The sequence below is a fragment of the Pristis pectinata genome, chromosome 28 (genome assembly GCF_009764475.1).
Source record: "Pristis pectinata isolate sPriPec2 chromosome 28, sPriPec2.1.pri, whole genome shotgun sequence".
Classification (NCBI taxonomy): Eukaryota; Metazoa; Chordata; class Chondrichthyes; order Rhinopristiformes; family Pristidae; genus Pristis; species Pristis pectinata.
The window spans coordinates 12,333,155-12,346,872 of NC_067432.1; the positions used below are offsets into that span (position 1 = coordinate 12,333,155).

The following is a 13,718-nucleotide window of genomic DNA, read 5'->3' on the forward strand; positions in this document are numbered from 1 at the left end:
GACAACAGAGGGAAGATGATGAAGAAAATTATTGTTTCCCCCAAGCTCAAGGATGCCATCTTTACTTTTAATTCCTTATTTATTCCTTCATTTATTCCACCAAATAGACCTGAATTGAAGCACCTCAGAATTATAAAATACCATCATGTGCAATTAGATTTAAAGTAAGACATCCACATGGAAGAGGCAACTGGAATTTCAGCTACAAAACTAGTTTAGAGAAGCTGTGGTTATCCCTCTTGTAATATATAAGGTGTTAGGAGATTTGAGAGGGGTGTATGAGATCATGACAAGTTGAGGCAGGGTGAAGAGAGAGGCTGTTCCCATCAGTAGGAAGTTCAAGAACCAAGAGAGATGGATCTAATGATCTATGGGTGATGTGAGGCAAGTAGATATGATCCATAATGTACTGCCTGTGGTGGATGCAGATTCAGTTGTAGCTTTCACAGTGGGAGTGAATAAATCTTTGAAGATAAAACGAATGGTGTTTGTGAAGGATGAAACTAGCTGGATGCTTTACACAGAGGCAGCATGGACTTGATGCCCCAAAGGATTTCCTCCTGTAATAAAAACAGAAAATGCTGGAAATACCCAGCAGGACATGTAGCATTGGTAAGGAAAGAAACAGTTAATGTGAGATTTACACGGATGCTGCCTGGATTAGAGAGTATGGATTATGAGGAGAGACTAAAGGAGCTAGGGCTGTTCTCATTGGAGAGGAGGATGACGAGGGGAGACATGAAAGAGCTATACAAGATATTGAGAGGAATAGATAGAGTGGACAGCCATTGCCTCTTTCCCAGGGCACCAATGCTCAAAACAAGAGGACATGGCTTTAAGGTAATGGGTGGGAAGTTCAAGGGAGATGTCAGAGGGAGGTTTTTCACCCAGAGAGTGGTTGGTGTATGGAATGCACTGCCTGGGGTGGTGGTGGAGGCTGATACGTTGGACAAGTTCAAGAGGTTGTTAGATAAACATAGGGAGGAATTTAAGATAGAGGGATATGTGGGAGGAAGGGGTTAGATAGTCTTAGGTGTGGTTTGAAGGGCGGCTCAACATGGTGGGCCGAATGGTCTGTATTGTGCTGTATTGTTCTATGGTTCTATGGTTCAAGTCAAAGATCTATCATAAAGACAGGCCTCCTTTTGCATTGTAACAATTCTATGAAATAACCCTAACATCAATATCTGTTATTAAATTTTTTGTTTATAGGAAGATAAGTATTTATTGACACTCCCTAATTGCCTCCTGAAATGAATGGATTTCAAGGCATTTCAGAGGGCAGTGGTGATTATGGAGCCCACACCAGGTAAGGATGGCAGATGTTCTCCCCTGAAGGGCATTAGTAAAGCGTATGTATGTTTTTTTAAATGGCAATCCAATGGTCTTATACTCCCATTACTGATATTAGTTATTTAATCCAGATTTGTTGAATTGCTTGAATTTTAAGTTCCTCAGCTGCAATGATGGGATTCAATCTGCATTAATGCTCCAGTCTCTGATTGTTAGTCTAATAAGCTTAGACAGAAGCAGAGTAGCCACTGAATTTGGAGGTTTGTAATGTGGAGGTTTGTAATGCTTGTGGTACTATTGCTGCTTGGTCATTTAAGTCACAACAAAATTTGAAATATCATATAAAACAGAACTTGGTCTATTCCAATGGACCTAGAATTCAACTGCATCCGAGATTCCTTACCGTAGTTGAACTGGCTATTTGTCTTCTCACAGTTAATAATGTTGAATCGATATGGAATTCCAGCTCTCATGCCACTGATCTCGAAGTAGAACCACTGATGCTGATAGTTTGTGTTGATGTCAGCGTTCATTATCAGATCATATTCATATCTGGACAGAAATAGAAAATAATGATATTTCGAGAACAATCAAATGCTGCTGCTCAACTTTATGAATCTAACCTGAAAAGAGATCAATAACAGTAACTATATTGCCATTCTGTCCTCCAGCTTAGCACCACACAGGACAACCTTGCTCATGAGGAACAAATTTGTTTCTTCATCTGATATCACTATTTAAAAAAAACAATGGCCAGTTATAAAAGCTATAATGAATTATACATAGGTGGATTGTTTTCCCCTGAAAATTAATAAAAATAACTTAAATTTCAGTACAATTGGAAACTTAAAGTAATGGATCTTGTCTCATTCCTGGCACTCAACTTAGAACTGAGCTCCCAAAGTCAGCCCAGGTCTTCGCACCATCCAAAGATGAACCAAACTGGAATAATGCTAGAGGAAACTAGTAGAAAGATCAGAAGAAAATTCATGTTTTTTTTCCACCTGAAGAATGGTGGGGATCTGAAGTTCATTGCCCGAAAGAATGGTGGAGACAGAAACTCCCGTCACATTTACAAAGTAACCGGATGAGTACTTGAAATCCCACAACCTGCAAACTGAGATCTGGAAAGTGGGATTGCTCTAAATAGAATTGTTTTAGTAACATGAACACAATGGGCCAAAAGGCCTGCCTATATGTTGCAAATTTCTGTGATTCTTGTAATTCAACCTAGAGGGATAAGAGTTTGGTCTGGCCCCTTCAGACAGAACTAATCTTCCCACAGATAACTCATAATAAAGAAGCTCTTCAGAGACCAAGTGTTCAATGCCATTCATATTCCAATGGTGTGGAGAAAGAACTCCCAAAGGCTGCAATTCTGATGTTTTATTTAAGAGGTGAAGGAGAGATCAATAGTGGCATGTTTTCTCACATTTAAGGTCCCCACAGTCACTGTTACATTGTCACAACATTCTTTCACATAACATTGTATTGGCTACTTGAGATTTTAGTTTAGAACTCCCAGCCATGACACAGTGGGACCACTCTTGAGTTAAAAAGTGGTGAGTTCAAATCCCTTTTCACTGCTGGCACCGCAGGGAGTGTGGGAGTGCTGCATTGTCAGATATGCTGTGTTCAAGATTGGACACTAAACCAAGGCACTTCCCACTCTCTCAGGTGGACATAAAAAAACTCAGGGAAATTACTCAGAGAAAATCAGGGAGATATCACCATTGTGCTGGAGGATACTTGGCCCTCAGTCAACATCATTAACATAGATTACTTGGCCATTGACACATTGCTGTCCTTATGAGCCTACTGTACACAAATTGGTTGCAAAAAAGTAATGCTACAAGTGCACAGGTGTAATGTACTGACTGCAAAATGTTATGGAATGTCCTAAGATCCTCAAAGCCACAACATAAATGCAAATCTGTCTGTGTCTGAATATTCACTGCTGCCTAGGTTTCATATGAAGCAAGATGGTACTAAACTATGCTTTGTACTCCTATATTCAACAACATGGACCAAATAATATAGAAGGTTACAGGTTCCATTCCTGGCCTAAGTTAGTTTAATTGAGTTTAGTCAGGATAAAGAATGGAGGCATGTACAATTGGCATCTATGGTTTCATTAGGTACATAGCATCATAGAGACACACAGCACAGCAAGAGGCACTTTGGCCCATCATATCTATGCTGAACACCAAGTATCTATCTACACTAATCCCATTTACCAGCACTTAGTACTTAGTGTTGGTCTTCTAGGCCTTTTCAATTCAAGTGTTCAACTAGATATTTTTTGTTAAACAAAAGTATCCTACTTGATGACATCTGGACACCTTGAGACCCAAATGTACACCACACCCTGCTTTACACTTACTTGCGAATTTGGACAGCTTTTCGAAGATTTCCTGACTCAAAGTTTGAGAAGAACTTTAAGGAAGTGTCATCTCCTGATGTAACTAATGAAGGACTGTCAGAAAAAGAGCAGAAAATATTGTCAATGAAGTTACTTGAACCCAACAGATTCCACCAAACACATGCAATCAAATGACCCAACTTTCTTTTTCTTATCCTTTAGAGGCCACCTGTTAAGCTCATAATTAAAGCTGAATTTTTGTCAATGTTGCATTATTGGTTCATTGTGGGCAAGCATTGAGGCACTTTGGCCCGTCATATCCATGCTGAACACCAAGTACCTATCTACATTAATCCCATTTACTAGCACTTGATACTTAGTGTTGGTCTTCTAGGCCTTTCCAATTCAAGTGTTCAACTAGAATTGGAAAGCATTGCCCACAGATCATATTAGAGGTTTAGCTCACAACTCACCACATTAAAAAATGGTTGCTGCTTAGCTGTGTTTCTAGGTCATCAAATTTAACAGCTACACTTTGCAGAATGTTTAGCCATCTCCCTTGGTGCCCATTTCTAGCAATGAGATATACTGAAAATTCAATGATAAAAAGGAAGCCAATTTGTGCCAATAACCTCAAGAAATAGATTCCATTTGCAGTGTTGGGTACAAGGTGCTTTATGACTTGTTAGACCAAAGAACATTAACAAATTTCATTAAATTAAAGAAATGCGACAAGGATTTGAAAAATTGGGGAAATTTTCATTAGAACTAAGCTCTCCTCATCAACTGGAGATTCATCCTAGCCATTTATTTTATCTGACGGATTGTATCAGTAAAGTGCTTCTCTTTGCCAACTTCAGAATATTTGAGGATCAAATTCTATATAGCTTGAAATTAGATTGGAGCATCAACCATGGGATGTACTGTAAAATGGACCAACCCACCTTTCAGTGTCATAAATGACCCTGTTCAGAATATCCCCAGAGTTGATCAAACGCTGAATATCTTCAAATATTTTAGCCCTGAAATCAAAGTTATGCACAAAGTAACATCAGCATGACAATTTAAAAAAATAACATAGCATAAACTCCTAGCTTTATTTCTAAGAATTCAAGCTAAGTATTGTTCCAAAATGGTATAATTATACAAAGTCGATAAGGATAAATGTAGCAATTACATTCTGTCAGTTTAACATTCACAGTGGAAAGCTATTGTAACCAAGAATACAAGCAAAAATGAATATTCAGTTGGACAGGTTAGGCTTATTAAGAAGCCCTAGAATGGGGTCTAACTTGAGTTCCTTTTAACCAGGGTCACTGTGGGGTGACAAAATCAGAGCTGAAGAAGTTCTGTTCATGGACTTACAAAAACCATTTGATAAAATATCGAAAGATTGAAAATAGTGCTAACAATTGGAGATGTTTGGGTTATTCTTCTGCCAGTCAAGCTTGGTAATCACTACTGTAAGTACGCATCAATTAGATCTGACTATCCTGCGCGCACTGATTTTTTCTAAAGAAATTACCCTACTTTTACTGTGAAATGTGGCTGTGCTTGTGATTTCTCCTCACTTCAAATAACCTTGCCGTGAAAATCATCCCTGGTCAGGAGCATGAAACACGACATTCTACTCAATCTCTGTAATTTCATTGAATACAACGTGTTGACACTGGTCTATAATAAACTTAATGCTGCCAACCAGGGCTAAGTTTCTAGACAACTCTACTTTCTTTTTAACTTCACTATGTTTAGTATACAACAGTGTTTGATGTTAGTCATGTATCCCAATACTCTTCCGTATTTGTTAGCAATGCATAGGGCAATAAGCACTCTGTTTTATAAATAAGGTCCATGGGGTGATAGAACCGTTTACAGCATGGACCAATTAAACAACACATAAATCTGCCCAGATCAGCTCTGGCTACAGAAAGCAGGACATGTCAACTGATGTCCTATCAGCAAATAATGAAAGGACTAAACAATGCTGCCAACAATCGGCATTTATTCATCAACAACCTGGTTACTGATGTTGAAACCAGTCAGCCCCTATGTCATTGCAGTCTTAATTTAGCAACAGCCAAAGGTGAAATTAATTGTTTTTGACCACTTTTGGTAGAACTCCGTAAAAATTTGACGCTAATGACTGGAGTCATATTTAGCTGAGAAGAAGGAAGTTGTGGGTCTTGTAGGCTAATCATCTTCAGTACTCAGATTGTTATCTGGGTTCATGAGGGCAGCAGCATTGGTTCAGCTGTGGTTGTCTCATTAATAATCATGCCTCCGTTTCAAGGTCAGCATCCTACCCACGATTGTAGTGTTCAGTTTCATTCGCAATTCTTCACGTAATGGAACAGAGTGTGCTCACAATCAGCCAGACCTTAATAACATCTGGTCTTGGGCTGATAAGTGGCAAGAGGCTATCTCCAACAAAACAGACCCTAATTAATTCAATATTTTCATTGCCAAGTCCTCCACCTTTAACACTGTCCAGATACTGAACTGGACGAGCCACCAAATGCTGTCAGCACAGGATGTTCTATGTGAAAGACTCGGTAGCAGACTTACTACCACCAACAAGGAGTGCGATGTCACAAAATTTACTTAACTGGCCATGCAAAGCTGCAACATCGAAATTCTTGACATGTGCGGAACAAAGCCATCTGGTTGATCAAAACCAACTTGCATGAACGTTCACCTACTTTACGATAGGTGTACCATGACTGCCATGTGAAATGCCTGTGGGGTGCACTCTAACATCTCACTAAAGTTTCTTCACCAACCTTCCATTCCCCATTACCTCTTCGACCCAGAAGAACAAGGAAAGCTGATGGATAGGGATACCGTCAGCTCTGTGTTCATGTAAAGGTGGCTTACACATGTATTGCTGCTCCTTCAGTACTAACGTTCTGGAGTTTCACACCTGAAAGCACCTTCAGAATGGGTTCTGACATTCTGCAAGAGGTTCACATCTGATGGAAGTGGTGCAGTAACCTTCCACACCACACCTAGCTGGTTCTTTGGATTGGGAACTGGATGTGAAGCTCTCCTAATAATGCAAGTGGGGATGTGCTTTACTGAAGTAACCCAGATCACTATCTGTAGGTATAAAAGCAGTAAGGGAAAAGTGTTGCCTGATGTAGCAATAGGCAATAGAGTGGTTGTGCTAGGCACAGTGTTCAGCTCGTAGAGATTCCACTTCACAGCACCAGCAACCAGGGTTCAATCCTGACCTAGGGCACTGTCTGAGTGGAGTTTGCACGTTCTCCCTATGACTGCGTGGGTTTCATCCGGGTGCTTCTATTTCCTCCCACGTCCCATAGGTGTGCTGATCAGTAGGTTAATTGGCCATTGTAAATTGCCCCTGGAGTGTAAGTGAGTGGTAGAATCCAGGCAGGGGAAGAGGGTGGAGTTGATGAAACGGGATTAGGGTAAATGGGTGAGTGTTGGTTAGCACAGACTCAGTGGGCTGAAGAGCCTGGTTCCCTCCTGCATGACTCCATGACACAGGAAAAATGGGGCATCTGATGGACGAGCTATGTGTGGATACATGCTGCTCGAGAGTAACTAGGATCACAAGGAATAACATTAGAATGCCAGAGGACATACAGACATCTTTCAAAGAGTTAAACAAACATTACAAAGTAACTTCATAATAACAATGCCTTACCTTAGACCTCCACACCACTGACCCGTCAGTGGCTCCTGATAGCGGGGTGGCATGTGACCCCAATAATCTGGAAACGCCAGTGTTTTATAATCACTTGCTGATTTTGTTTCCTCGGCCTTGATGGTGTACACATGTGGATCATGGAAAGGAATTATTTCCTTACACATTTTTAAAAGCTTATTCCCAGTATTCTGACACTCATGTTCACCACCAATGGCCCAGCTAGGATTGAAAGGTCCGGCATATTCTTGTACATTTGTGTTTATTCTCGAAAGATCTGCATCACCCCTCTGTATATTCAAATGCATTTGGTTCATTTTATCCTTTGAATGGTTGATTCTGCTTGATTTAGCTGGGTGTGTGCAATGATTCTTTGGTGATCCTTTGGATCCATTCTCTCCCTCAATGCCAGATGAAGATGGAGATGCTTGACGAGTTCTTCTGTTTTTAAGCAAGTTGTGCTGTTTTGGTGAACCTTCCCCAACACCGCCCCTGCCCGTCTCTCTGGAATCCTGATGTAGGGGTCTTGATGGCGTGAAGAATGTAGAGCACGATGCATTATCCTGACTGAGACTTTGGTCATCTGAGTCTGAATCCTGCAGTAATCAGAATATAAATAGATATTAATTACTTAGAGAATCAAAAGAAAATTGTGGATTACTGAATGGTTTTCAGCAATATCTGGGACATTAAGACTTTAGGTCCATAAAACAGGTCTGTCCTGTTTGTACATTTTTTGATGCTCTTGCTTACAAAATGCCAGTAGAGCTACCGACAAATATCCTTTATTGAAAGCAGTAGACTTCCAGCTAAAAGCAGTGTATCAGAAGATGTGAGGGGCAAGTTTTCTTCTCTTAGAGTGGTGGGTGTCTGGAATGCGCTACCAGGGGTGGTAGTGGAGGCAAATATGATAGAGATATTTAAGATGCTCTTAGACAGGCAAATGAATGTGCAGAGAATGGAGGGATATGTTCCTATGCTGCATTATTCTATGTTCTATGCTTCAAGTCATACTACATGGTTCACTCAGTTCTTAAAAGTATACTCACACACATGCATTCCACAACCACGTCATCTGATCTCAGCCAAATGGAAATCCACAGAAGTATGTGGAGAAAGCAAAGTAGTGGAATTGGTTTTGGAATATCCTAAGCAAATTTATGACCAGAACATGGGATGTATGAGGTTACTTACAGAGGAAACAGACCACAAAGGTTACGGCATTTACAGAACATGGGCCATATATCCCTTGTCCAGGACAGCAATTTGCTTAGGATAATCCAAAATCAATTCTATTATTTTGCTCTCTCCCCACAGCTCTGTACTTTACACAGCCTTAAATATCTATCCACCTCTCTTGCTTCTACTCTCCTACCTGGTACGGCAGTCCACAGTGCACTGGCCCAGAGCACACAGAGCTTCTCCAAACCTATGTTCACACTACAGAGTTAAATATTCACCAGCAGAAGACAATAAAGAAATAAATACTATTTTTAACCAACCAGGGACACAGTTTCCCTGAACTATCTGTTGCAGAAATGTCTCTGTGTTACTGTGGTTGTTAGTGTAAGAAATTGTCAGTAAAATGCTACCAAACTTTTTTCATTTAACTTAATCTAATTAATTCTGATTAACGGACTCCACAATTGTGCTGCTTGGATTCATTATAAAGCAGTATAGCAAGCACTTAATTTAAGAATAAATGTTTTTGCTGGCAACAGTGAAACTAATCAGGAGAACTATTTAAATGAATTTGACAGAATCCTCATCACAGACTCCCCATTGGACTAATTAATTTCCAACTCAATGACATTTTGCTCAAACAGATTCCTATATTATTCATTAATTTGAAAATAAAGTACCTCGATCTCACACTTCCTCGACATTATCATTTCCAAGTTAAAACAATATAACAGGGCAATGGGCAGCAAAACAGTATCTTGGCAACAAACTTCAGCAGGGTCAGTCTTGCTGTTGTGTAATCCCAAGACAGACAGAGACAATTCAGAATTCTTCACTTCCGTACAATTTCAACCCTAGTAGGATTATGAAATTTGCATTCTATTCAAGCAATCCTCTAATGTTTTGCCCTGATTTGTAATTTCCGCTTCACTGGAATTTCAGTGCCTCCAGTGACAGTTCCAACAGGTGTCAGTCATTAGAACATTCATCAAGACACCAGCGTTTCATTTCCTGGAGTGAATCGCTACATCGCTTTCCCCAGGATTTTTCTGCATGGCTGGAGCTCTCCAGGATGTCATTGGAAGGATATTCTTTGCTCTTCCTCCAATTGTGGTATTCCATATGTGAACCACAATAGCTTTAATTCAGATAAAATTAAAGGTTTACCTTTAACCCATAAAACAGGTCTGTCCTGTTTGTACATTTTTTGATGCTCTTGCTTCAAAAAGTAGAGCTACCGACAAGTATGTAACCCAGGTTACATATAAATGACAGGACCTCTCAGACTGCGTGCTCTGTCACCAAGGACAGCAGACGCATGGAAACACCACCATCTGCGGCTTCCTCTCCAAGGTACACACCGTCCTGATTTGGAAACATATGGCCTGTCCATCATTGCTAGATCTAAATCCTTGGACTCCCAAACCAACAACACTGTGTGAGGACCTTCACCAAAAGAAGCACAGCAGTTCATGAAGGTGGCTCATCACCACCTTCTCAGGGACAATTGGGATGGGTAATAAATACTGCCCCTGCCAATGATGCTCCATGCCTTCCCTCCATGGACCCTATCTACACTTCTGGCTGCCTTGGTAAAGCAGCCAACATAATCAAAGACCCAACCCACCCTGGACATTCTCTCTTCTCCCCCCTTCCATCGGGCAGAAGATACAAAAGCCTGAAAGCGCATACCACCAGGCTCAAGGGCAGCTTTGATCTGCTGTTATATAACTATTGAACAGTCCCCTAGTATGATAAGACAGACGCTTGACCTCATAATCTACCTTGTTATGGCCTTGAACCTGATTGTCTGCCTGCACTGCACTTTCTCTATAACTGTAACACTTTATTCTGCATTCTATTATTGTTTTCCCTTGAACTACCTCAATGCACTGTTGTAATGAAATGATCTGGACAGGTGGCATGCAAAACAGTTTTTCACTGTGCCTCGGTACATGTGACAATAATAAACCAATTTACCAATCCTAAAAAAATTGCAGGTGAAAATTGCCAAAACACAAAAGATGTTTTCATTTTGAGTCAATTAAGGCTATTATAGTCCAATAACCAATATATGTCCATTCTTGTGTGATCAGGAACTCTGATACATTGATTCCTCCGTGGAATCCTCAAGTACCAGAGAAGCATAATTGCAACAAGCTTGACCTCACTCCTAGTCCACGAAAGAAAACCCAAATCATTGGTCAGGTGACACTTTGCTAGATATAGGATTCACCACCATCATTGCATGCAGCCATTGACAGAGAATTACAAATCAGAAGTAAGAGGACTCAAGAAGATCTGAGTCAAAATCTAGAAAAGACAAAGGAAGAACCACCAGGCAAATCAATCGCAAGTTGCAAAATCCAGTCCCATTTTAACTGAGTAACACAATGCAAGAACCTTACTCATTTTCACTCTGACAGCATCCAATCTTACTCTTGGTAGGACACACACACCACCATCCCTCTCCTCTACTAATAATCATTAATCACCAAATGTATGAGTACTTAAAGGATGATGTTGGAAATACAGCACAGAACAGGCCCAACCAGTCCACAGTAACATTTTTAAGCTCCACTCAAGCCTTCTCCACCCTTTCTTCATCTTAACAAATGATATGACCATCCATTCCCTTCACTTTCATACACTGTCCAACTTCCCCTTAAATACACCTATACTGTTCGTCTCAACCACTCCCTGTGAATACTTATGTGCCCCTCCAAATGCAATCTAAACATTTCTCTGCATCCTGCTGCCCCAGTAATACTATTTTCCCCTACATTACGATGATGTCAGCCTCAGAATTAAAAAAATGTCCAAATTCAGCATTTTTTGCATTAAAGTCACTTACTGCAGAAATTGGCAGTGATGTCCCAATTAGACACAACTACTTATTCTGATCGCAGTAGCTGAAGGCATTGAGGTGACCAGGACCCGACACTCCTGATAAGTGTAAGCATAGACCCCACATGAGACTCCGGTTCCCTTTCAAACTCTTGTGCAGTCAGACAAGCAATACTGGGAAACAAGTTCCCACCAGTACTCTCCTGCTTAGTTTCTCATTTGAGTCTTGAGTTATTTTACCTGCTTACTTACATCCCTACAGATGGCCACTTACCTGAAACAGAAGCTAACCAGGCAGTTGAACTTGCCAGCCTCCCACCAACTGGAAGGAAGAGGTGTGGAGGAATTTAAGGCAAGAAAACACAGGCAAAGAAAAGCTCAAGGCAACAAACCTAGGACCTACCCTCCTAGAACAGTGCAGGGATTACACTACTAACTTAATAATTGACCAATTTGCACATGAAACTCCTACCAAGAGCAGCATTAAGAACTCCTTAGTCACAGAACTGGTCGCTTCCCCTTAAGTGCCAATTAAGATCGCTGTGGGGAAATGAAAGATCCCAACATCCCACCTCCCAACTTCAACTCCTCTTAATTTGTTGAATAAAGTAATAAGTGCCTAATCAAAAGTAGTGAGTGAATGGGAATATAATCTAGGAATTCAAAAGGTATCAAATCGTAACAGCTGATTTTTATAACATCTTACATCCCCTGATTAGATTCAAACCCTTAAATTATTCTGTTTAATGAATACCATTCTTTAAATTGGTGTTATTTTGTGTACACATTTACAGCTATTCACTCTCTGGCTCACCTCTTGCTTCTGGATAGGTGCAATTGTGCGTGTTACCAATTAAATTCAACACTGCTGTAAAAAATTGAAATGTTAATTGTGTGGTTTTACAGTTGCAATCTCAAGAGGCAATTAAGTACAATGGTTTGTAGAATGAAAAGGAATTAAAAGAAAATTACAAAGAAAGGCGAGTATCCAAAGCAAAGGAGGGGTTTATAAAGAGAAACCAAAAAGTTTGTGAAATGAGTAAGGTGCTGAGTGAGTGTAGATGCACTGGTTACATAACATAGTAAGTGCAGAAGGAAGTGGTAAATAGAGTTGGTAACAACCTAGAAGAAATTTTGGGGCATTGAAATGAGATTGACTTTTTATGAAGTGCTTAGGAATTGAAAGTCAGCACTTTATAAAAAGATGCATAAATATAGCTGTTGGAGTGTAGGCCATTAAGCCTGACATCAGTGTAAGGTAAGATATTAGAGGTCATACTGAAGGGGGGAGTAATGAATTCTATATTGAAATGTGCATTAATTCTGGACAGTCAAAATGGTTATATGCAAGGGGGTGATATCTAATAACTTTGATAGATTACTTAAGGAGATAACAGATTAAGTTGACAAAAAGAATCTGACAATCATATCTTTTGGATTTTAGCCATGCAGGAATTAGTTGGAAAGCATGAAAGAATAGGAAGCTTCTGCATCTGATCAGAAATGTCTTCTCTCAAAGAGGGAAAGGCTTGACAATTACTCCAAACAGAAAGAAGGAAAATAGGAACAAGCAGAACTAAACAGAAAACTAGCTACACTTGAGCCAATAGTTTCCATGGGATGGTTTTCCCATTTCCCAAGCTTCAGTTGCTACTGTTACTTCTGCAACCTGTGACCTCTCCCTACTCCAACAGCACCTCCCAAACACGTGATCTCTACCACCAAGAAGGTCAAGGGCAGCAGGTACATGGAAACACCACCACCTGAATGTACAGGTCACACAACATCCAAACTTGGAAATATTTTACTGTTCCTTCATCACCACTGGGCCTACCTCCTGGAACTCCCCCCAACTCCACAGTGGGTGTACCTGCACTAAGACGATTGCAATGGCTCTATAATGCAGCTCCACCTCCCACAACCAAAAGCAGTTGAGGATGGTCAATAAATCTTGTCCTTGATAGTAATGCCCACATCGCAAAAATGAATAAAAGAAATAATTTATGTCGTGTTGTTCTATTATATTATTGTGTCCACTTTAAGAACTCTGTATGTACTTGCTTTTTTAAGAATACCATGTTAAATTGTGAGCATAGGCAGAGGATTGCAAGGCAATGAAGAGGCAGTATGGTGGACTCCATTTTACTGAGTAGCAATGTGTGTGTTTAAACACGAATACAAAGCTAATGTTGTCAGAGTTTACAACTTGGTCATGCCCTCAAGGTTTTATACTGTTCCCAAGAACAGATGATGCCACAGGGTGGTAACTAAAGCTCCTCTGCTTTAGACATTTAAATTACTAGTAACTCTTGATTACCAAGAGCAAGCAATACTTAATAACATAATTTAATACTGAAAGCAATAATT

At 40.1% G+C, this 13,718-nt stretch overlaps 1 protein-coding gene across 1 annotated transcript in view; it reads right to left on the bottom strand.

Moving 5' to 3' along the window:
• The window catches only part of LOC127583883 (cytosolic carboxypeptidase 4), a 148,043-nt gene that overhangs the window by 107,995 nt on the left and 26,330 nt on the right, over nt 1–13,718 (bottom strand). Inside the window, 4 exon segments of the mRNA XM_052040273.1 lie at nt 1,697–1,845; nt 3,677–3,769; nt 4,600–4,677; nt 7,323–7,918. Coding sequence (XP_051896233.1) covers nt 1,697–1,845; nt 3,677–3,769; nt 4,600–4,677; nt 7,323–7,918 — 916 coding nt within the window.